Here is a 25,048-nt window from a genome sequence, read left to right as displayed (position 1 = left end):
CAAAAATATGGCCACGTGTGTAATATGGTTCATGTGTATCCGTGTGAGGATTTCTGAAAGTTGCAGATGTAGGAAGTTTGATGCAGGTGTCCATAACATCCGGTTCCTCATGCTTGTCACTCATACTACGTGAGTCGTTAATAAAATATCTATCTTCTCCTCCTACACCGACAAGAAACCACCGCTCCCTTAAAACAATGCGCATTTGAAACTTGTTGACTCAAATTTCAATTCTTCTAGCTTAGTAGATCTACTCACTAAAGCAGTGGTATTCAACCTTTTTTTGTTCGCGTACCCCCAGATATAATTTCTCTTCAAGTTTGTACCCCCAAAGTTGTTGGTGTATAATTCAAGTTATACGTAGTATATAATCTACATCTAAAATAAATTCAATAAATTACATTACTGATTATTCAGCGTTTATCATAAAATAATATATATTTTTTTAAATTTCACGTACCCCCTAAGATGTCTTCGCGTACCCTCGGGGGTATGTGTACCCCAGGTTATATACCACTGCACTAAAGTGATAAGTACTTGACACTTGTCATCTTCATGTCGGAAAAGCATTGCTTGAATTTTGCAACACTGTATGACGAAATAATGTTCGTCTGTATTGTTGATAAAATTTGTTAACAACACGCTTTTATTTACAACAAATTCATGCGAAAGCTTCACTCATAGACAAGTAAAACATCTGAAAAGTTTCTTACCGACTGAATTAAATTATTACGTCATTATTCTGAACATTGTCTGTCATCTTTTGTTAATGCATATTAACCCCTTCAGTGTTAAATTTAATTGGGGAAAAGAATAGGCCCATCTATTTTTCATTTCTGCATTCTTTGATAAAAGTTCGCAAAATGATATTCTGACACAGATATAGCAGGTCAGTTTATTCTGCTTACAAGTATGATAAATTCCGAAGCTGTTCACAACAGAATAGTTAAGTCTTTTTAAAGAAATATCTCGTCCACATCATCGAAATGGTTAATTATAAGCCTATTTCAGTCATTAGGCAGTGTTTTACATGTGACGGTATAAGCCTGTGTGTACATATTGTCATACAACCAGAGTTATGTTGTGAGATTTGAGGTTTTCACATTGGTGAGTATGAAGATTTCTATCTTCTGGGTTGTTGCGCTGTGTAGTCTGGTCGATGTTTACCAACGTTTGAGAGGTCATACTGCCTCCGTCATCAGGGCGATTCTTAGTATGAAGATTTCTGTCTTCTGGGTTGTTGCGCTGTGTAGTCTGGTCGATGTTTGCCAACGTTTCAGAGGTCATACTGCCTCCGTCATCAGGGCGATTCTTAGTATGAAGATTTCTGTCTTCTGGGTTGTTGCGCTGTGTAATCTGGAAGATGTTTACCAACGTTTCGGAGGTCATACTGCCTCTGTCATCAGGGCGATTCTTAGTATGAAGATTTCTGTCTTCTTTGTTGTTGCGCTGTGTAATCTGGTAGATGTTTACCAACGTTTCGGAGGTCATACTGCCTCCGTTATCAGGGCGATTCTTAGTATGAAGATTTTTATCTTCTGGGTTGTTGCGCTGTGTAGTCTGGTAGATTTCCACCAACGTTGGCGATTCTTAGTATGAAGATTTTTGTCTTCTGGGTTGTTGCGCTGTGTAGTCTGGTAGATGTTTACCAACGTTTCTGAGGTCATACTGCCTTCGTCATCAGGGCGATGATGATCAGAGACGTTGGTGGGTATGTACCAGACTACACAGCGCAACAACCCAGAAGATAGAAATCTTCAGAGTTATGTTGTACGCAAGGTTTCTTAGAAGTGCGATGCCTTAGTTAAAGGCTGTGCGCTTGGTTGCAGGTTGAGATGACAGGCAGCAGCGTTTTCGACTACATTCATCACCAGGACCACGCGGAGGTGGCCGAGCAGTTGGGCCTGGGACTCGCTCAGGGGCAGAATCTCTCGTCACCCAACAGCGCGGGCTCCGAAGAAGGCGTAAATTCCACAACCGGAACCAACAACCCCGATGGTGAGCCGTGTTTTCCGATCTGTGCGATGAACTTCAAAGGAAAGAACATTAGACCGAGAGCAAAATTATTCGGATATAACTTGGTATTTCATTTCCATTTAGTTAAGATGTTATGCCATTTTAGGTGGTCATAAAACATGTCGATTGTGACTTGTTATTTGGGAATAAGACCGTACATTTAAAATAAGCTGGGAGCGAAGAAATTTCAGGTGACTTACCAGGTTCTTCCAGACTAGTCAAAGCCTTCTGCCTAACCTAACCCAACCTAAAGTAGTCTACTTACCATGGTTAGGTAACCTAAATTTTTAAACACGGATACATACAGACAATTTTGGTGGTTTTTTATCTTGTAGGCTCTTTCCAGCACTTGCTTAAAATGTCATAATTAGTAGGTAATTTCTGAATATTTAATCTCCGTAAGTACTTAATGCATTTAGGTAAAATTTAATTGTTATTGTGCTAAAACAACAGAATTTGTGGGGGGAAAATTAAAACGATTTTTAAACCCCAATTCTATATGAAGTTACACATTTTCGACAAAAAATATTAGCGTACAAAGAATTTATCCATTACATATATGCTCATCACAATTTTCATTATCCACGTGGTGTATTTTAAGATATGGTGAATACATGATGAAGACAAGTAAACAATTTTTGACCTCGTGCAATTTATCTGCTGAAGTACGCGAAGAACGCAAATTATAAAACTCCTCAATGTTCAGTTCTTTCCAGCCTCCTGTGACGTCATCTCTCCTAGGTCTAAATATTCTCGTCGCATTTCTCAGACACCTTAAACAACACCAATAACAATAATATGCCTTATTCTTGATTCGTACCTGATTGTCTGGAGGGGTATCATACTCTACTATATAAAATTTAAATCTGGCATAGTTAAATCAACCACAAGATTCCTCAATGCATTTGACTTCCTGCTATTCATTTCAACATAGTCATCTAGTTGGAGCGTGTTCTCTTTAGCATATCGATAAATCAATCGTCTTTTAGAAAGTCGATCACACGTACCTCCTCTGTTCCATTGGATCACACGTTGTTACAGAATTGTTAAATTAAACTCTCATTCGCATTCCAGTAGCGCACTTCAACATGAAAGCCATGAACGACTAACTTTCATAAGTGTTCCCAGAATACAGTCCCATCAAAACATTACGTAACACAAATCGAGTTTGTGTGTTTCCTTGACTGTCGCAAACTCACTTTTTCTTTGCACAATACGAATTGTGCATCGTGTAACTTTCTGGAGAGACAGACGCTTACTTCTAATCCTAAACATATATAACGAGAGACTGAATAAAATGTCACGCTGTGAAGCTTCATAATTGGTAAATTTCACCAAATATTGGTAGATCGATCAAATGAAGAATATAAGTGAGTAAGCATTTGAAAGACGATTAATACAAAATTTCGACGGCTTTGTAACTAGTGTGCTTGAATAATCGTATTTAAATAAACCAGGAAGAAACTTAACGATGTTGTTCTTTTGGGTTTTGGCTACGTGTGGACGTCGATATATGCCAAAAAACGAACCGTCTTACTTCAGCACTGAAGGGTCACAGAACGTTTCCCGTATAAGTTGGTAAATAGCCTACGTCGAATACAATTTAAAATAATCGTTGTATATTTTAATAAAGTCTGTAGTCTTGAATGTTGTCGAACGTTTTTACGAAGTGTTAACCCTCGGAAATTTCATAACAATCGGTTTGAGTTTCATATAAATGTCTCGTTGACCAACGAAATGCCTCTAAATTTCTATTATAATCCGCCAGAATCAAATTTAATTTAAATATGGTCCGAAGAAGAAACATGTTGACGGTTAGACACACGGACACGATGTCCATATCATGCGTTCACTTTACTCCCACCGTGCAAAGAATACAATCGGAATATGAGTGAAAAATGTTTTCACATACGAATTGTCTTTGACTTCAACAACAGAAGGAATAACGCCATATAAGGTGCTCAGTATGCGGGTAACGTACCACGTTACATTATACCTGTGTATATCAGCATTGAACATACGCTGCAAGACTGATAATGGCTTCCCCTCTTGTGCTAAGTCGCCTCTTTTGTGTCATCCATTCTGGGACGTTGAGGAATGTGTGACCGATGTCCACGCCAAACCTTGTGCACTGCCCAATGTCTTTATACGGTGCAATGTTCAGCGCAAGAACACTCTTACAGCCCAACTACAGTCTCACAAAAACATTCCCGCTGTCACTCCATAGAAATACACTAACTTATTAACCTGTTTACATTTTGTAGATCTATCTCGTGGTATTAAAGGAGAAATGGTATCTTATCTTTGCTGATTTAGTTCCATTTCCGCCATGTGGCGCGATGGGAAGAAGAAATTGAACGGCGAAGTCCGCACGTGTTATTTTTGAGATGTCTCGGCGGTAAAGACGACGATGTTTTTCAGCCCTGAAGATAGGACATTATATTTACCCGAAACATTGGTATCTACTTATGGGTCCACACGATGTCACAGAAGAACAACATCGCCATCTGGAATGTACATTTTAAAATGTTATGAGTGATTTTATAGACGTAATTGACTATGATGTTGACTTAGCACAGACGTGTTCGAAATCGCGCCTTCTTCTGTTTTTTTGTGTGGCCCGACTGAGTACCCGAATTATACACGAGGTGCGTGCTATACGTCCCAGTTTCAGTCATTTTTAAGTCTGAAAGCGTGTTAGGTATCTACTGGCTTTGGGTTCTTTTATATTTTAATTAAATCAAGTTTAAAATTTGTTCCAATGAAATTCATATTTGTTGTGCTTGTGGGGAAGAATAGAGAAATGAAAAATACATGTTTAAACTTAAACTTAAACTTGGAGTTATGATCCCCCCCCCCCCCCCATGTGATAGCCCTCAAAATAAAATCACGTTTAATTGTGTGATTTCCATCTTCGTGTTATTTATTCACTCTTTCGCCCAAATTCTGCTCAGAATCTTATTAAATCTTGATAAAAGACATTTTATAGATATAATTACACGATGTTATGCATTTTTCACCTCAGAAGCCTTCCAAAAATTACGATACTCGATGAAATGTACATTTTTTCCTAGAAGTCTAAGGCGTGTTACTGCGTCTTAAAAATTTGCTGTCATTGGTAAATTACACAGCAGTGCGTCAGTTTATAAAAACGACTTCTTTGTAATAAAAGTTATTGAATGCTGGGCGGAGAGCCTTTGCTTCTTGGGTGGCGTCAATGCGTTAGGCATATGAACTGCCGTCATATGCTTACCTATCACATGCCTGCGGATGTCAAACGGATGTTCGAGAGACGGCCCACAGGTCAATGACATTTCACTCCGCGTATTGTCTTGTGATTTCGAAAGCAGGAGAGGAAAAGAAATGTGTCCCTTTAACGGAAACGTTCTCTGTACACGATAACCGCCATGATTTGTAAATGATATTCCGGTTGTATGACGTACTTTATTTAAGGGACACGTTGAATATATTAATATTAAAGGTATTCATTTCGAGTAAGTACGTGGGACCAATGCGAAAATCAGAGTTACGCCGACTTCTATGTTAAAAGTGAAAACGGAGTTACAGATATGTAGAAAATAAAGCTCTTATAAGCACGTGGCAGTACGCTAGGAACAGATCAGAAGTCGGACAAAACACGTACGCGCATATGAGAGAATAATATTAAAATGGATATTAAAGAAATGGGGTTATATGATATGGACCAGATCAGTATTGAGACATGAGGCGAACTATTGTAAGGAAAGTTGTCTTTTGTCTATTTAACGACGCCTTGTAAACTGCCCCTTAACTTTCTTAGAAGAACTTAGAAAATGTATTAGAATTTTTGATTTGAAGGTTTCAGACATTTTAGAGGAGCATGCTTTATCCATCATTAGGGTAATCGTTCTGATGATGGAGGCTGCAAGCACCTTTGAAACATCGGTAAACTTCTACTAGATTGCGTGGCGCAACAACTCAGAAGACATTCATCTGAATTTAACTAACTCAAGATGGAGTTTGGTATTAATTATTGTCCAAGTTTAATAAAAATCGGAAATATTTTTGGTACATAATAATTATGATTTTTTCATTGTAGTCAACAATTACGATATTGTTGAAGACGCGTGTGAATATGAAGTTTCAAGAAGTACTCTACTCCATGAAGCCTAGTCCCATTGTGATTTATACATTAGCCACGTAATACCAGGCTAGATTAACAACACGAGAGACAGAATTATTTCCATGTTGTTTCTCTTCAACAGTGGCGACTCTGATGTGTCTGAATAGCAATTCAGCGTACAAGGGCTTGGATCGAGCTTTCTGTGTGCGTATGAAGTCGACGCTTACCAAGAGAGGTTGCCACTTCAAGTCTTCTGGTTATCGGGTATGTTCGATACAAATTGAATGCTTTAAATAAAAAATTGTAAAAAATAAATCGGTAGAACAGAACTTAATGATAAGCGACAGTATAAGGACCTCATGTACAGGTATGAAAATATAAATATCAAGAATTTTGCTCTGTTTTTTATGAAGGTATACACCTGTAACGGTGACCTCTGTCTTTCTCCGAAGTTTTATAAATAATAACGTATTTTCTAATTTCTAAATTCTCACAAAGTCTTTTTTTCTTAATAGACTTCGTTTGTTGTGAGTCACAAGCTCTGATGGAACACGTCAGTTTTCTTCTTGTAGAATTCAAAAGTATTGTGTTCTTAGACGTCTTGAGGGACATGCTGACCTCATCTTCTCGCAGTACAGCGCATGCTCTTATTTCGGTAACAGTACGCAAGTCGTTGAATGCCGAAGTGGATTGTTCTGTTAGATTTTCGTTCTTTTATGAGTCATATAAGCGATAAAGTGGAAAGGCCCATTCACCAAAACAGTTGCAAGGAAGGGTATCGAAAGGTCTAACCTCTCGCGGTACGCGTGACAACAAATGAAGCTACAGAGGGCGCTCATAACGAACAAAAGATTTTTTGACTGAAAACAAAAACGTTGCTCTTTTGTTCTTTTGTATATCGTCAATCACGTTCGACACTTACTTAGGAGATGATTTTGTTGTACCTTACCGAATCATAAAAGTTCTTCATGGTGGGACTGCAGTTACCTGTTTTTCGTCCTTTGTCCTTTGCCGTTATAAGCATCGCTTCCTTTAATTGCAACTAGATATCTTCATTACAGCGTTTCCCTTTAATGGACACGCATGACCGAGTATTGAGACAGATTATCCTGTCTCCCATAGTGAGAGGCCCTTGTTTGTTGTTTAGGTACTTCGGGTTTTATGGCTGACACGTGCCGCGAGCCTGGATTGCCCATTAACCTACGTGCACAGTTCTTACTTATGTTGGATTGACGGCAGGGCTTCCGAGTCGGCCAGAACACAACAGGCGGTGAATTATTTTCCAATAAAATGACCGTAGATTTCAAGTGTCTGTAAAAGGGTTGAATTTATTTGTTAAATCTAAAGCATTTTACCGATGTTGACTGGAAGGAACTTAGGGTTCTCTCTCTGTGGATATTTAAAAAGAATAAAACTTCGAAGGATACCAGAGATTATCGACACGTAAATGGAGGAAACTGTATTGGCGGGCATCGTAATTTCGAAAGTTAAACGAAGAAGATACTCGATTGGAAGATATAAGAAAAGAATATGACTTTTATTGAAAAACCTTTCAGAAGGGGGTCATATGAAATACCAGAATATAAAGAGACGTTGCTATTAAAACAGATCGCAAACAGGGATGTAATTAATTAGTTTATTCTCTTAGCTTCGTTGGTGACAGTCATAAACTGTCGAGTTTCTTTAATTTTCCGAATAATTGAATTATAGAAATATTTCAGAGTTCCTGTGTTCCCATTTTTGTACTTCGAACTGCAAAATTTTTGCTTCAGACTCCAAATGATAATTGCGCCCAAAACAATTCATTCTGTATCCATTAGTTTGTTCTAATTTTAATTTCTCATTGTTGACTCCTGGGTGTTCAGTATCTTTGTCCTTTGTATACTTTGGATACATTTGTTATTGCGAATTGTTGTGTTATTTAACCCTTCCCATGCTCTGAACTCTGTGTTATGTATGTTCTTGGTGTATTGAAATATTAATGAAAATATATTGTCGGTGAGAAGTCTTAAACTTGGAATAACTCTGTTACGTTTTCCTACTCTCCGAATATTTTATTTTCATTTCAGTCTCTTTCTTTTCTCCTTCCTTCGACCGGTGAGGCAAAGTTTTTCGTGATCTACAATTTTCGCACTTTCACAAGATGGCTGTGTTTGCAGGTAGTGCTCGTCCTTTGCAGACTACGACCCCAGTACACCTTCTCACACACCCGCAAATCGTCGCCGCCATTGCTGGGTATGGTGGCCATCGCCATGGCACTTCCCCCACCAAGTGTCCACGAGATACGCCTCGAGTCCGACATGTTTGTTACCCGTATCAACTTCGACTTCCGGATAGCACACTGCGAGCCCAGGTAAAGCCGATACTGCTGCCATCTAACGTTATCTAAATGCATTGTGCAGGTTTCAAGGAGTTTCGATGTTATCTCTCTGTTTGCGTGTGGACATTAATATCCGTGCATATTTTTTTCCAAGAGTTCACCCTTTATTTTCCTTTCCTTTTGTGTTTTTCCTTAGTTGCTTCCTTTTTTGTCTTCCGTTATATCTGTTTTCCAGTTTATTTACTTTGTGCCCTGAAGCGTGTTTTTGAATCTGACTGCAACGCCCGTTTAGACGAATTCCCTATGTGAATGTTTCAGAGTGTCGGAACTTCTAGATTACTCTGCTGAGGAGTTGACCGGGAAGAATTTGTACGCCCTGTGCCATGGCGAAGACGCTAACAAACTCCGAAAATCTCATGTCGACCGTAAGTCACTTCACTAAATAATTATCCTTCTTGGTAATATATCTAACGCTATTAAAGTGGCGTTATCGTGTTCCCGTGAATCATCGTTCTATTTGGAAAAGACGTTGGCCGACAGTCGCGTTGCCAAGGCCACTGGAAGGAAGAACTGACAGCGATACGTTTTTCTGCACTTGCTGAGGCTTACTATTTTATTTAATGGCTGTGCTCTGCGATACGTCGGGATTCCCAAGTCATGTTACGAAGCTGCAAGTCACAAGAGCAGTGGTTACCTTTTAATGTATTATTTCCCGCTGCGACATTGCGTAAATATTAGTTTTTGTACGCAAAGATTTGTTCGGAAAATATTAATGGAAGAGACCTGGACGTAGATTTTAAAATACGTCTTCGGGAAATAGAATGTTAAGTATTGAACTGGAATCAACTGACGTGTTTTTTTTACAAACATGGCAACCAATTTCTTAATGTTCTGTAAAATATAGAAATAATTATCGACTTTTCTATTATTAATATAGTTTGGATTCGTCTGTAACTTTTCTACCTGCGTAGACTATTACGTTGTATTTGGCCTCCAGAAACCTCCGCGTTGTAGATAAATAGGCTCCCGAGTGGATGCTGGAAGTATAAAAATTCTCACGTTGGTTGTCACCAGGGAATTTTTAAGCGCTGCTTTGCTGCTATTTTCAGAGCCTTTGTTACGAGGATTTTCACCCACTGCCCGCCCTTGCACACTTTTCTTTCCCTCCTCCTGTTCTGTAACACAGTTTGATAGCTTCAGTCTCTTTGGTTCGCGCGGGATGTGCCAGTGGCGTCGGGTTTCCTGGGTTTCGAACCCGGTTTAGTGTTTATGAATTCTAGTTCATAAACACGTAATCAAGATTTGTTGTACATTTATCGTATGGTATTACTTGTATTATTTTGCTTAATTAAGGCTCTTAACTGATGTAAGTAATTAGACTAAATAAATTATGTACCAAAATACGCGAGGAACTTCGAGATCGATATTAAAGTTGCGATTACTGAGATGTGGAAATCTGTTGTGGACGGTGGACGCAAATAAATGGTGGAGGATAGCTTAAGACCTACCAGACCCAGAGGAAGGCCAGCGTGGACATTAAGTTGCCGGATTGGTAAGGACAGTGCACGTAACGCCACTGTTCTCTTCAACCTGCCGACGAAACGAGGACTATTGAATTGTTGGTGCTACTCTGTGTAGAGACTTGTCGTCTAGCTGGGGTGGGAGGATAGGGTTTTGAGTATTCACGTTGCGTCCTGTCTCCGGATGTGCGGCACATCTCAAGTTGGTTGTAACGTCCCTTTCTGTCTCCAAAACCTCCCCTCTACACCCTCCTCTCACTCTCTTTCTCTCTCTCTCATTTGCCTTGCATCACGTTCTGAATTTTGTCTTCGGTTCTCTTATAAAGCGTCATTCCAAAAATTTTACTTTTCTCATACACTCTCTCTCTCCCATTTTGTCTTCTTTTGAGGTCTACCTCTTTGTACTTCACTCCTTTTTCTGATACCCCCCTCTTCTACCTCCCATATTGTCCCAACCTCTTCTTGTAAGACTTAACGAGACAAGACAAGATAGTAACGAAAAGCAAAACAAAGGATTGCAACGACAAAGGTATTTTCAAGTTTCCCTCAAGATTTGTCCGTTAATCTCGCTTCTCCTGTGTGGCTGCTACTGATACAAACGTCCTTAATCTTGTGAACATGCTATTATTGAAGATTTCTGTCTTCTGGGTTGTCGCCCTGATGATGGAGGCAGTATGACCTCTGAAACGTTGGTTGACATCGACCAGACTACACAGCGCAACAACCTAGAAGACAGAAATCTTCATACTAAGAATCGCCCTGATGACGGAGGCAGTATGACCTCTGAAACGTTGGTTGACATCGACCAGACTACACAGCACAACAACCCAGAAGACAGAAATCTTCATACTCTCCGCTGCGAAAACGTCAAAGCTTTCTGAAGTTTGCTAGAACAGAAACTTTTAGTGGTTTATTAACGTCCTATCAACTTACATTAAGATTTGTACTGCGTCATTAAGTTTGTCATATTCTTATTTTAGAATATTTTGCAAGCGTGTCTGATTGCATAAAACATGTACTGGTGACTAAATGTTTATTGATTTGTGTATTGTATTCAATATTTGAGACTCAAATTCATTTCAGTTGAATCTAACAATGCGTTTTCCTCTGCAGTGATCAACAAGGGGCAGGTCATGACTCAGTATTACCGAGTTATGAACAAGAACGGTGGATATACATGGGTACAGACATGCGCCACTGTCGTCTGTAACTCCAAAAATGCCGAGGAGCAGAACATCATCTGCGTAAACTACGTCATCAGGTACGCCGTCTTTTATAGGCGCTTTCGAGAGCTTCGGTAGTGTAAATAGTTTCCCGCTAAAACAACTGTGGCGTTAGCCTAATAACTCACCTCTAAGAGCCACTGCAATGTCGCATTTCTCCAGTCTTCCCTCAACGTCTTTGTGACGTGGAATTGATTCACATGAATAACTTCACCGTCGCTAAAAATACAGTGAGATAATTTCTGAGCGTCCCGCTAGGAGGTGTATCTGTCTGGCGGAAGAATCGGGCTTTCCTTCCGTCAAGCGGTCCGCGGAGACCGGTGCTGCTAGTGGAACAAACAAATCTGAAGCCTAAACACGCTTAAAATGAAACTTCCGTTGTTTCGTGCGCATTCCTGGCGTGAAATTCTCTATTTAGTGGGGCGCTCGGAAAAAAATCTCGCCACGTAACCAGTGAACTTCATCGGAAGATTTGTCGCACACAAAAATGTAGTGCGTGCTTAATCGAGTATTAAGATGGCGCTGTGGTATTTTCAGCGGGCGGGAATACGAGAACTTGATCATGGATTGCTGTCAGCTAGAGGACAGTGTGCAGACCGTTAAGAGGGAGGAGACTGGAGGCAACGATCCTGAAAATGGGTCTCCGGGAGCTGACCGTGGTGGTGAGTACAATCAGTGCTGATTTGAACATAAAAATGTATGGCTCCAAGACAGTAATTTATGACGTTAAACAAGAAGGAATGTCTTCGTTTGGGTTTAATATGTAGCTCGGATGGGGAGAAAAGACACAGCGTTGGTAAAGGAAACGGTGATAAGTCTGAAACCTGAAAGAAAGAGAAGAAAATAACAGGCAAACACCCAGACGAATATCTGGCTGTGGGTTATTAAATAGCTTGTAGGATGTACGAAGAATTTGATGCGTTAAGTAGGCCAGAACTTAACAGTCAGTTTAGCGTAATAATTTACGTACTCTAAGTTTCTGGTGAGTGGGAGAAGCTTCGTTTTGAAAGCAGAACGTAATCTGGCTGAATAAACTAGTGCGAAATAACAGAATCGCCGTGAGTAATCGGCAAAGTTCGCAACACATGTGTTGTGCGGGTCAGTCTAAAAGATGTAACACGTTTTTAGACGTAAAATTAAACATTCAAGTGGGAAAATTATATATGCGTCCTCTCTTTCGTTCTTTATGCCTGAGTAGTGTACATTGTATTTCTCTGGGATTTTTCAGGCTCGTATTTAAATTACGGCGACTTCGACCCAGTAATATTGTAAAATAATACAAAAGGAGAATTATTTTATCTTTATCCCTGCATCTTTACTTGATTCATTCCCTGTATTTTTCTCCTGCCTGCCCTTCCATCTCACAACTTTAAACACCCGCAGTTTTGGCACATACTTCGTGAGAGGCTCAGTTAATGGGAGCTACAAACACCATCCCAACGAAATGTATTCTTCCTTTTTTTAATTTTCTTCATGCTAAAGTTTATTGCAGAACCATCTTTTGACAGATTACTGCAAACAGAACTTAATATAGAAGAGTGGTTGTGCTATCTAGCGGTAAAGCGTGGGCACTAAGTAGAAACCACCTCCTTTTCATAAATCAATACCTACGAAAGAGATGACGTCAGTGACTTCGCCCATACGCCCTCTACAGGTGGCAGACTAGTTGAAATACGTGATTCCATTGGATTTCAGATCGATTATTCCGTATTATTTTAATTCCATGTCTTTCTTCTTCCAAATGTCAGAAGCCATAAAATAAATAATACATAAAAATTGCAAATGCATCATTGGGTCTTTTCTCGATAATCTGATCGAGTGGAACATAAAAGGCCTAACTGTAAGTCTGACCATAGCAAGAAACCAATTTCTTTTATACGTTAACAATTATGCTTTACACATCTGGCGATGAACGATCCTGCGAATCTTTGAAGTTAATGTGTCAAATTTAACGAAATCGTGATAAGTACTAGTGAATATGGGTTTCTAAATTTTATAATTCCTAATTTAAAGTCCCTGCTACATCATCAAAATTGCAGCAATAGGCAGAAATGGGCTTTACAAGTTCATCCCAGAACTTCTTGGTGGCTGAATTCGAACACAGCTTTGCTTCTACCCTAAAGGTCGGAGTAGTGGAGGGCCACCCAACCAACAGCAGGACCCCCATCGGTCCCCGCCAGATCTGGATGATGGTTCCTCCGAGGGCCCTGGTGACCAGCATGGAGGGCGAGGCGGTCGAGGCCATCTCGACCACGTCACGCAGCTGCAAGGTTCTGCCGCACAGATGACGTCTCAGGCGGTGGCAGCGAATGTGGATCACACTCATGTAAGGCCATTTGTACGTTTAAATATATATTGAACGCCGTACGATATGACAAGAAAACTGTGCCTTACCGACAGCACCAGTTTTATAACTTCAGATTTAGTCTACCACCACTTCCAGCAACAAAAGAACGCGGTTTATTGTGTTCAATTCTCATATGTTGCAGCTGGCAGGAGGGCTCAGTATCCGAGCACTCAAGAAGATTACATCAATTGAGAAGGATCTGTCAGCATCGAGACGCGCACAGAAACGTAAGCTCACCCAGCAGGAAGAAGACAGTAGCTGCTGCAGCTCGGACGAAGATGATGACGAAGATGACGAGCCGTCAACTGGACGGGGAGGAAAGACTCTTCTGCATCACCAGGCGCATCGGAGCACCGTCCTCAGTCCAGCATCGTCTTCGTGCCATTCCTCAACGACATCTTCCTGTGTTCCAGCAGCGCCTCCAGGCATTGCATCCTCTTCTGGAGGAGGCCTCGTCATTACTGCCGAACCCAACTGCGTGAGTCCCAAACCTTCGGTCCAGCATGATGATACTGATGGTGGTGGGGGCGGCACGTCCGTGAAAGATCTGGAGCACGCCATGTCGAAACATCTACCTTCAGTGTCCCTCGGCAAGGGGGCCACCGCTTCATCACCACCCTTATCACTGCAGCATCAACCCACAGACTTTAGTACAGATGCTTTATTGAAACAGCAGCAACAACGAAGCACTATCCAGTGGATAGGAGCACATCATCATCACCTGAATCATCTGAATCACCACCAGCAACTGCAGCACTCGCAAGGATCTTCAGCGCCGCTCCCAGCATCAGCCCTCCTCAGACAGCTGTACGCGAATCGGGAGAGCGTGATCCGAGCAAACGTGCACGCCGCGACGTCGGGCATGCCGTCGTCGACAGGACGAGGAGGCACGTCTTACTACGCAGGAGATGTGAACCAAGTCGGCCCACTTCCCACACCTCCAGGCAGCGAAGGCTCCTCCACTTACGGGGACCACCAGTTTGTGTTGTCACACAACCAGAAGTCCGGTGCAGGCTTAGTGAATGGAGGGGCTGATGCATTCAGCAGCTTAGTTTCTTCCTATTCCACGACAGGATACTCTGTGGACTACCACTCAGCCATGACGCCCCCTTCTTCTGTGTCCCCTAGGGATAAGCACCAGCAGCAGCTCCACTCTGGAGGTGCTTTCGATAGTCCCGCGTACTCAGATGTGTTAAGGCATCAGTATCTAAGTGGTGGCGGTGGAGGAACTGATGGCACTCCTGCACAACCTCTGCCTCTGAAACCCCAAGTATATTCAGCCATGCATCCTAGCGCGCTGGATGCAGCCGCGGCATACGCTGCTACAACGTCCCTCGACCAGTCGCAGTTCTACCACCATTCTGCTGCAGGGGCAGGATTTCATTTGTATCACCCCGCGACTAACAAGACGGTGACAGCCACAGCGACAGTCTACCCAGAGGCTTTAAAAAACTCTGCAAACTGGTATTCCACTGCGTCGTAGTATGAGCAGGCGAATACGCGATGACTTAACTGGTATGAACGGTGGACGAAACAACCTTCTGCAACAGAACAGATTTCTGTCCCCTGCTTATTCAAAAGATTCGTTGGAAGAAACCGCACAGGTGGTTATTCGAGCACGTAACCAGTGGGACGACTTGAAGGATGTATATAAAGTAACCTGCATCTACACTCTAAATATTTTCTTAGGTGATATTTGTCTGAAAAACTGTTTCCCACTGATGTGCAGTTTGAATGGGCAGTAATGTACTTAATTACATTTTAAGTAAGTAAGGAAGATATGACACTTTCATCGTAAAATATATATCGTCAGATTTAGTGTACCACACGTCCTTAAGACCAGATTTTTCATTTATTGAAACTAGTTGACGAAAACAGAAAATGCAGGAGCATATTAATGTTTTTGTTCTTCTTGAAGTGCATATACATTCTTCTTCTTCTATGGCTCTCCGGTCCGTGTTCGGTCCATGGCCTCCTCAATTCTCTTCCATTCAGTCCTATTGTGTTCAAGGTTGAGGTTTCGAAACATCTTCCTTTTTACGGTGCAAGGTTGTTAGCCTTGCGACCAACCCCCAACCTGGAGGGCCAGGGTACCTGTCTTAGTCTGACCTCTCCCCCTCGACCAATCTGGCTAGGGAGGCCCTACCAGTAGCTCTTGGGGTCACTGAGGTACTCAAGCCCCACCACCACGACAAGGTGCAGGTACCATTAAGTGGGGAGTGCATATGCATTCCACTCGACATATGTTAACAGAAAATCCGATCGTTTATTAAAATCAAACAAGCATTTAAATATGGATCGGCAAACAACTTTTATATCACATAAGAATGATTTGCTTGAGGGGCGTAGTATATAATAATTTTAGAGTTCAAAAACAAATTCTTTTTAAACCCACAAGGATATCCTCAATCCCATTTTGGGAGAAAGGGAACATTTTGTGAGATCGTAAGTTATAAAATATATATATTTCTGTGATGGGCTGTTGAAATGTATAGCGTAATACTGATATCTGCCATTTCAAGATTTTCGGTGCTGTTTTAAACAGAACATTTTATCAAAATTACTGTCATTGTTCAATGCTAAATGTTAACTGAACTCCTTCTTATCAGTCAAACAGGAGAAGCGTCTAAAATCACAATCGACACAGAGTGCGTAAAGAATGGCATACAGCTTTAAAATTGTTTTGATTAATCTATCCGTTCATTGCTTGTGCGGCGCTCAAGACATCTACGGCAAACATGGCAGTTACCTGAAATAAATGTCAAAAGGTTAGAAGATTTCTGTCTTCTGGGTTGTTGCGCTGTGTAGTCTGGTCGATGTTAACCAATGATGACTCGCCCTGATGACGGAGGCAGTATGACCTCTGAAACGTTGGTAAACATCGACCAGACTACACGGCGCAACAACCCAGAAGACAGAAATCTTCATACTCACCACTGTGAAAACCTCAGATCTTACAGATGTCAAAAGATTTTATGATAACGCCCATAAAATTTCAACAAACGTGACTCCGGGTTCAGAAGAGACCGCCACAAATGTCACCACACATCCTGTATATAGAATCACTTTCAGCTCCATTTAGGTGTGAAAGTTTACTGCTGGTTTATTCGATGGGCATTGATCGCAGTACGTGAATACTGTGACCTGACTTGTATAAAGCGAACAGTGATATTATACAGCGTATAATCACACGTGTACACGTGAAATAATTATGGTGTGTCGACTGCAAATTATTTCACAACGCACAGAGAATGATTAGATTTTCATATTTCGCATTTCTTTTTTGTGCGAGGGAACCGTCGAGATATAAGTTTTGTTTCCGCACAACTTTTAAAGCGATCAGTTAAATGAATCTTTGAAAACCAAAATCTACATTCTAAGGTGCACTGATTCCCAAGATGTTAATTCGGTATTGTTGGTTTTACGAATATTAAAATTTTCTTAAGCTGTGAAGTTTAACTAAGAAAAACTATGAATATGGAGTTTGTTGTTGTAACTGTGACATACGCAACAGGAAGTAGAGTTTTATAATTGTTTAAAAGCACTGACCGTATTCTGGTAACAGTATCCTGTACTGTACCATAATTTGTAAGGGATCAGTACAGATCCTCTAGTATATATCTTCAAATTGAAACTTTATAAATCCAAAATAGAGCCAAAAACAATTTTCAAACATTGTATGAAATACAGTGTAAGTTTATGAAGATGACAGTGTATAGTATTTGAAATCACCAAATAGGTCATAATTTTGAATTTAGGAGCAAAGATGTTTGATTTTAATTGTTCAGATGCTATACCAAAAGTTTCCACTTTTTATCACATCTTGTTTTAAACTTTAGGATGTAAGATTAATTCCTCTGTTAAAAATGAGATCAGTTTCACAAGCTTACCACATGTGATTTTTTTAAAATATTTTTAAAAAATGATGATGATAATTTTTTGTTCAATATGTTGATGTTGGCTCAAAGTATGACGTGCAATAGAATGTTTTGTAGAATGCCATACCTATGAAGTAATGAAGGTGTGGTTTATTGTTCATATCCATATGTTTATTGTTGCTCTGTTTGTAAAATGTATAGCAGCTATTTCATACTTAATTTTGAAAAAGAAAAACAGTTTGGTTATGAAAGCTATTAACATTGTTCCCATGACAAGGTTACTTGCATATTTCTTGGTCGAGGACTCGTTTCTTTAGCTGGGTTTGCGTGGAATGAATATTTCAGCTATACAGAAGATTTCTGAGATGGCAAACAAGAATCACATAAAGCTTGAACCTTGTAAAATAAAATGTGTAAAATCTGCAACAATATAATTGTACCAGTAGTTTTCAGTAATTTTCTCCAGTCAGTCCAGTTAATGGAATGAGTTCTCAGTGTATTTACTTTAGTGCATCTCTTCATTCTGATAATGATTTGTTGTTATTTTTGTCAATGAAAGAATATTGTTTGTGAAAGATGTTACAAGACACCTTTCACGTAATGTGTTCGTTATTGTTAGGTCATTTTCCATTTGTTGGATAATAAATACATGAGTACAAGGCTAGAACTGGGAAAAAAGTATGATAGTATCTAGATCAATCCATATATTAATAAGATTTGATCTCATGTCTGCATCCTAGTAAGTTCAACTGTAATTTTACTGGAAAAATATGCAGTTGATCAAAGGACAGAAGTTCGTATAAGTAGTAAAATATCAGTTAAGTCCTATTATGTGATAATATCACATAAGCTTTATTCTTGCTTGATATGTTAATTTGAAATTTCTTCAGAATGATGCAGACAAACAAGCAAGATTATTAGGGTATTTGTTCTTTCATCATTGCTCATTACTTAATACTATTTATTATTTCATGAGACTGGGGATAAAATATAAAGTAATCAACCCAAAGAGTAGCCTGTATCCTGCATCCTATTTCATTCCATGCCTATTATACAATAGTTCTGGAATATACTTTCCAATAGGGGTTAGAAAGCATTAGGAAACCTGAAATTTGTATTTGGAATGTGGCCATTGTTTTCAAATCTGTATTGCTGCTGTAATGCAAGATGTTCATCTACCTTGATATCATACCATATAATTGACACACAATAAAATTTTATTGCATATTCATATATATAACAGTGCATAAAAATATATTTCTCTAAAGGGTACCATAAAATCAATTTTGCAAAGCACCTAAATTTAAAAGAATTAAAGTACACCAGTTTTGTCTTCTAAACTTTACAGTAATAGCTTTAACACACTAAACAGTTTGTAGATATCACATATGACATTTATGTTAGTACTTGATTTTCCAAATGTCGTACAGCTTCCTCCAGAGCAAACAGGTGCTCATCTTGAACGCCTGGAGCAAGAAGGCGCATAGCAGATGCCAATTTATACAGATACTCTATATTGGTCCCACTTGGACCCACAGAACCAACAATCTGCTGTGCAATACTTTCTATATCTGCAGCACCTGCAAAATACTCATTATCTTCTGTACCAACATAAATCACAAGATCAAAAGGTTCATGAGGAAGTTGTGAACACTTTGAACAATCATGAAAGTGTTTTCCCAATTTATTGTTTTCAGGGTCAGAAGGATAAAATTTGTCAGTTACTTTATTATATCCATTTTTTTCTCGTATATCAAGCTGTTTTGTAACAAATTCTTCATCCTCTGCAGCTATCTCATATGCAACACCCCAAACTTCGGCCTGAAAAAATGTAAGAACATGATTCAAAACAAAATGACTTGAGTACATGAAGAAGTGACTATCATTTAAAACAGTAGAAGTACAATTTAGATTAAATATCTATTGCATTTCTTGTTTCATATTTAATTGAATTTAACAATCTTCTTATCTACATTGTACAATATGAATTAACACTTTCGAACATACGTAACTAAATTCAGAAATCAAAATGTATTCAACCAAAAGCTTTAGGTAGTAACAGAAAACAGGCTGAGAGAATGGGTGGTCTTTGAAAATGTGTAACTATATTACAGAATATCACAGAAAATTTCCATGTTAGACATTCCAAGGGAAAAAAAGGTAAAGTTTTAAAGAAATTCTCAGTTAATATGTAAATGGAAATAATTTGAAGGTACTTACTTCAGGATCGGAGGATGGCAAAATTGTAACCACACGTCCAGGCTGAAAAATATTGTGGATATATTTAACATGAATATGGGAGTTTGGGTTTTTATGACAATGAAATGTTGATGGTAGTGTTTTGGGTTATAAAACCATATAGTTTTATCCTGATTACCTGCGGTGGCATCACAACCTAGGCCACAATCCACAAATTCATAACTGATGTTGATAATAAATTCTTACAGCTGACCTGTGCAAGACTTGTATAAATTTTGACTCGTAACCTTTACACAGGTACTGAATTATGTTAAACAGAATAGCTTCTTTTCTGAATTTTAATACACAATAACATTTCCCTTTCATAGAATTAATTATTTTAAACAATATAGCTTACTAGCTGAATGAAATGGCACATCCAGACATAAGTACAAAAGTCGCTATGATTTTTAACCTACCCTTACCTTTCCTGGGACCCCTCTATGGTCTTCACTAGCTTGCCAAAAGCGTCGCATGTAACCTTTAATGTATCCAATTAATCCGTGTCTGTAAGGGAAATCAGCTTTCCACATCAAAGACCCGTAACCAAATATCCACATTGCCCAATATAAACTGAAACTTTTGTACAATACTGAAATATTGTCAGAAAAGAACCATTTACATTAAAATATAGCAATATTCAATAACCGTTTCCCAACAGGAATGATTTTAGACTTTTTAAGCATCGCTTAAATAGAGACGTCTTCATATTCTATGAACTCGATTTGAAGGTTAAACCCGACATCTCATGTTTGATTTCGACCAATTCAACTTTCGAATTGATTGACAAGAAACATGTGTACCAACATATGAGAATAATTTTGTTTCGCAATTCTTAGGAAATAGCTTAAAACATTTCTTAATACTAAAAGCAATGCGTCGTTTTAACCACTTCGATAGCAGGAATTACATGTTATATAATAGGGTGTAATTATCTTCTGTTTCTTGTCTCATCATTTTATAGCATACTCAATAATACTAGTTGCAGATGCCACCTTCCATTTATATCATCACATACTGTGCAAGAGATTTCTGCCACCTGCAAACACTTTGAGAAAGGACAGTGTTGGTCACATTGAATACTTGCAGGAAACCAACGTGAAAACAATATATATATTTGTTCACAGCCCCATTTATTATATCAGTGTTGGTCATGTGAGAAATGGCAGATTTTGTTGGGTGGAAGTTGTGTTGTACTAATTTATGATGTAAATTTATTTAGTTTTCTTGTTATAAATGTGGCCAGTGACATACAGATAAAAGGCAAAGTGACAATTTCTTGTTAACAACTGGTGCAAACTGAAGATCTATGCTTGTGCATGAAAAGTTGGTTACACATTGTGGAAGTTAAGTTTAAAGGTGAGGACAAAGGGCTAATTTTGTGTTTCAGGGATGTTTCTCATGTCTTTTAGTTATTACTGTTTGTTAAGCATAGATGTCCTGCAGGAGTAGGCCATGTTGTAAAGAGGAATCAGTACCAGTTTGGTTTGTGAGACCCTGCATCAATATTATAATCTAATGAAATACTCAAAATTAAACTTGCTGGCAATAGGATAACTACAAGTTTGTCATGAATGAGTAGAAGTGTGAAAAGTACCTTTGTATGTAAGTAAGTAAAAGGGGTGGCCACCGAAGTGACACTTTCACTGTAACCATTAGCTAATCTTTTGAAAAGTATGCTTAGAGCAACCTGTAATAGTACCTCCTTTGGAACTACACATTATCTATCCTCTGATTCAAATGCAAATTTTAGTATTGTAAGAGAGTAATTGACTAATTTTTATGAGGTTCTGTGTGAACATTAGAGGCCTGCCTATCACAGGGTATCTCCTCATCCTTGTACTGTTTGTGATCAACAGTATTCATGTGATTATCATGCAGACTTGTGACAAGCAATGTCACATGCCATTGACCTCTAGAGTCGGCAGTTTTGTGTAGTTTTTCAAGAATAATTACTGTTTAAATGCTGTCTTAGTTGCATATTTCAGAATTTCAGAATTTGGTTCTTCAGTGTTCAGCTGGCTGCAAGTGACAAATAGTTTTTTAATTACACATTTATGATCATGACAGCCAACAGAGGAAATGAGTATTCTTTTTTTTCTTTTTGTGATATCCCTTACCTTTGCAAATTTCCTACCTCTATTGGATGAATGACTTTCATAGGTATTATATGATGCTCTTATGAGGAAATAATACATGGTACATCTTGTACAGGATGCTAGACATAGAACTGTAGCCAGTTTAACCTTCTTTCATGATTATATAAGGAAAGCTGGGTTTCACGTTATTCTTTAGATTTCGTCCTTATAAAAATAATATATAAGATTGTGAATTGTGACAACACTTGTTTGTATTAGCAATGAATCTTGGTGCTGATATACACCAGAGGGTTGGTAGTGTTCATTTACTGTTTAATCACGTGTATTGACATTGTGGAATACAATGCAGAGTGTACAGTAGTAATATCGAACTGTGAGGTCTCTTTGATAGCACAGTACAGTAGACTCCTGATTATCCAAGTTGGTTGGAAAATATATTTTTTTACAGATAATCCACAAAAAATTGAAGAAAAACACAGAAATTTAACAAATATGTAAGGTTATTTACAGATATACACTACTAACATTTTTAAAGATTTACTTATTTCAGAAAATATTTTATATAAAATTTAATACAATACATACCAACTTTTTAAAAAAGATTACAGTGAATAGTAATAACGTTCTGTTGTGTTAACATCAGGTTTTAGCAACAGTTGATAAATGTTTATATTATTGTTGTATTCATGAGCTTCGGATCGAAGATTTTGTTTCTTTGCACAGTCGTGGTCCAGGAGGGGGAAGTGAAGAGCTTTTGTCATTTATTCCCATCCCCAGTTATAACCCGAGTGGGAGCTCCATTATGACGTCACTTAGATGACGTAATCACGTTGGGATGAGTCACGTTATCATTGTCCAGGGATGAGCATTGACTATGAACTTCGTGATTTTTCAGGTCACCTAGCATTATTAGAAATGTGACTGGCTACTTCTGTGTCAGGAACAGAGGGCATGAGTAGTGCATACAGAATTTTGGTAAGAAAACGGACACTTGCAAGGACGAAAAGGAATGGGATTATAACGTTAGCATTTATCCGAGAGAGACAGGTTGTGAAGTGGCTAAGGATCACTTCGAACCTTTGGGATCAGTTGTGTTATTACTATGTCTCGAATTGCATACTGCAGGCCCAGTTCCTTAAGAATGTTCAGAGCATGATGTTTGAAATACAGACATAGGAATTTAACTGATATTAACAAGGCAAGTTATCTTAGAATTGTGATGGTCATACGTTACTTACATGTTACAATGGTTGAACTATGGCCGATTGCGTGCTCACTCATTTCTAGTGCAAACAGCGACAAGATAAACGTGATTGGTGGAACGAAATAAGTCGGAAATAACGTTTATTAAATTGAAGTTAACAGCGTGATTTTACATACGCGTATCTCCGTTCATGACTGAGTACTACTAATGTCGTGTCATATACATCATTGCGACTATATTAGATTGGTAAAAATTTACGTACTTTGTTGAAAAAAGTGGTTTTCTTGTTGAATGTTTCCCCTTTTAAAGTTGTTCCCTTTGTTTGTGAATCATTTAACGACCATGTAGCCTCGGGTGACAGGGTGATAAATGAATAACAACGGATTTGGAAAGAAGCGGTCGTGGCTCAACATAACGTACGATCGCGGTATTTGCATAGAGGGACCGATTAAAACCACGAAAAAACCCGAGTTCGGCAGTTCGATCTGCCGGCTGAGTTTTGAACCCTCGATCTCCCGAATACGGAGTGGTAACCACTCGGCTGTAACGAGTTTTTTACATGGGGGCAAACAGGCATTCATGGCAAAGCAAAATGGTGAAGTTTTTTTTAAATTTTAGTTGTGAACGCGATTAAAAATTTAATGACCGTGATAAGAACTTGATTTTGCTGTGAATGGGATTGTAACTCGTAGTGGGAAGTAGTAGACGCACTATCGTGTTTCCAAACCAGTGCGACAATGCAACAAGAACAGACGCGTTGTGCCTGTTGACCGCTTCCTGATGATCGTGTCGTATTTTATTTCAGCTCTATTAACTAACGTTAAAGAATGACATCACATACATTTACACTTCGGCTTTATTTTATTTATTTAGTGTTCTGTCTGAGGACAGGTCCATAAGAACAGGATCCTTCCATCCTTTTCTCGGACTGGGACCTGTTCATATACGTTCTTGGCAGATGATCCAGAAGTGGTTTGCCATTGCCTTCTTCTGTGTGTAAATGGAGTAATTGTTGGGATGCCACGGAGGAACCGGGGAAGCCCCCGTAGGAAAACTCCGTGTTGCCTAGACCACGGCCTTGCCCAACACAAGTTATAAATTCGGGCATCGCCGGGAATCGAACCCGAGACCCCAGGGTTACAAGGCCAGCGTTCTAACCGCTAGACCACCGTGGCAACTTCGGCTTTGTGAGAAATATTAGTTTTTTCTGGTTGTTTTAATGGTTCAGTATTTATGGCGTCTGTGCATATGGAAAATGTTTCATGATTTGATATTTTCATTGGTTTCGGAGATCGTAAACTTTCTTGGGCCTCGGCGAGAGTGAAATCAATGCTTTGATAAAGGTAGAGATAGGCGTCTCTGGTGTTTTCAGCATTACGCTACACAGGCGTGTGTTACTTTCTGGTCTGGATGGAGGTGAGTAGTTAGATTCACGCCCCGGCCGTCTTACCTCCGAGGAAGGAACCGCGGTAACTATTGGTTTGGAAGATGGGTGTGCTACATTCGAAGATAAATTATGTGCTCTGCCGTGAATTGATCGTCGGATGTCGAGCCCATAGCATGGGCATTACATTGCCAGAGCTGGCACACCTCTGTATTTTGGTTCGTCTCCCATGGAGTATGTTCAGTCGAGAATCCATTAATCGATATTCCCAAACGACGTGAAAAGAGAGTGAGCTGAAAAACTTTCCTTCAATTTTGATGCGCCTGTATTTCTTCCGTTTTCCAAGGGGTTATCTGTCAGTCCAGATGCCTGAAGTTCAAGGCTCGTCCAAGGACGGGTGGGTGGGTGAGTTTCTTGAGGACTTGCGTTTTTGTGCTGGGCATCCGTCTGCGTGAGAACACATGGAATGAATATATAATTTTAGTGAAGAAATCTATTCTGTATTGTCGATGAGAGGAGGGTAACGAGGTTGTGAAGATGTTGAGTGGGTGGAACCGGTTCAGCATCATGTTCATTGACAGTTTTTAGTATTGGCGATGTTGAAACATCGAGTTCTGCTACCGTAGCCGCATGTAAAAATATGTGTAATGGCCTCCTTAGTTTAAAAGTTGAATTGTAGGAGTGTAGTTGGTACCAGAAGTAAACCACGTACTATGG

At 39.3% G+C, this 25,048-nt stretch overlaps 3 protein-coding genes across 10 annotated transcripts in view; 2 read left to right on the top strand and 1 right to left on the bottom strand.

Moving 5' to 3' along the window:
* Positions 1–18,073, top strand: part of trh (PAS domain-containing protein trachealess) — a 311,424-nt gene extending 293,351 nt beyond the window's left edge. For all 5 annotated transcript variants that reach the window (XM_087357476.1, XM_087357478.1, XM_087357477.1 and 2 more), the window contains 8 exons: positions 1,830–1,998; positions 6,261–6,382; positions 8,278–8,471; positions 8,757–8,863; positions 11,072–11,219; positions 11,719–11,843; positions 13,305–13,507; positions 13,671–18,073. In XM_087357476.1, coding sequence (XP_087213602.1) covers positions 1,830–1,998; positions 6,261–6,382; positions 8,278–8,471; positions 8,757–8,863; positions 11,072–11,219; positions 11,719–11,843; positions 13,305–13,507; positions 13,671–15,011 — 2,409 coding nt within the window. In that variant the 3' untranslated portion in view covers positions 15,012–18,073. The remainder of the gene's footprint in view (positions 1–1,829; positions 1,999–6,260; positions 6,383–8,277; positions 8,472–8,756; positions 8,864–11,071; positions 11,220–11,718; positions 11,844–13,304; positions 13,508–13,670) is intronic.
* Positions 18,074–18,605: 532 nt separating this feature from the next.
* On the bottom strand, positions 18,606–20,799 carry LOC110839037 (putative glutathione-specific gamma-glutamylcyclotransferase 2). 4 transcript variants are annotated; one of them, XM_087357495.1, is made up of 4 exons: positions 20,663–20,799; positions 20,064–20,151; positions 19,627–19,668; positions 18,606–19,227 (listed from the first exon to the last, which is right to left on the bottom strand). In XM_087357495.1, exons 1-4 carry the CDS (start codon positions 20,797–20,799, stop codon positions 18,802–18,804), a joined length of 693 nt encoding a protein of 230 aa, XP_087213621.1. In that variant the 3' UTR covers positions 18,606–18,801. The 4 variants fall into 4 exon arrangements, with proteins under 4 accessions (XP_087213621.1, XP_021938521.2, XP_087213622.1 ...); XM_022082829.2 differs by having other exon boundaries at positions 20,070–20,151; XM_087357496.1 differs by having other exon boundaries at positions 20,555–20,680.
* Positions 20,800–20,864: 65 nt separating this feature from the next.
* LOC110839031 (HEAT repeat-containing protein 5B) overlaps positions 20,865–25,048 on the top strand; it is a 54,075-nt gene continuing 49,891 nt past the window's right edge. The window contains exon 1 of the mRNA XM_022082816.2: positions 20,865–21,003. The gene's annotated coding sequence lies outside the window, so the exon portion shown is untranslated. The remainder of the gene's footprint in view (positions 21,004–25,048) is intronic.

This window comes from Zootermopsis nevadensis, unplaced genomic scaffold, assembly GCF_977971745.1.
Source record: "Zootermopsis nevadensis isolate Lab colony 2312 unplaced genomic scaffold, Znev_1.0 Znev_ptg000028l, whole genome shotgun sequence".
In the NCBI taxonomy this organism is placed as follows: Eukaryota; Metazoa; Arthropoda; class Insecta; order Blattodea; family Termopsidae; genus Zootermopsis; species Zootermopsis nevadensis.
Note: the sequence above shows the minus strand (reverse complement) of the source record. Positions and strands in the feature narration are given on the sequence as shown.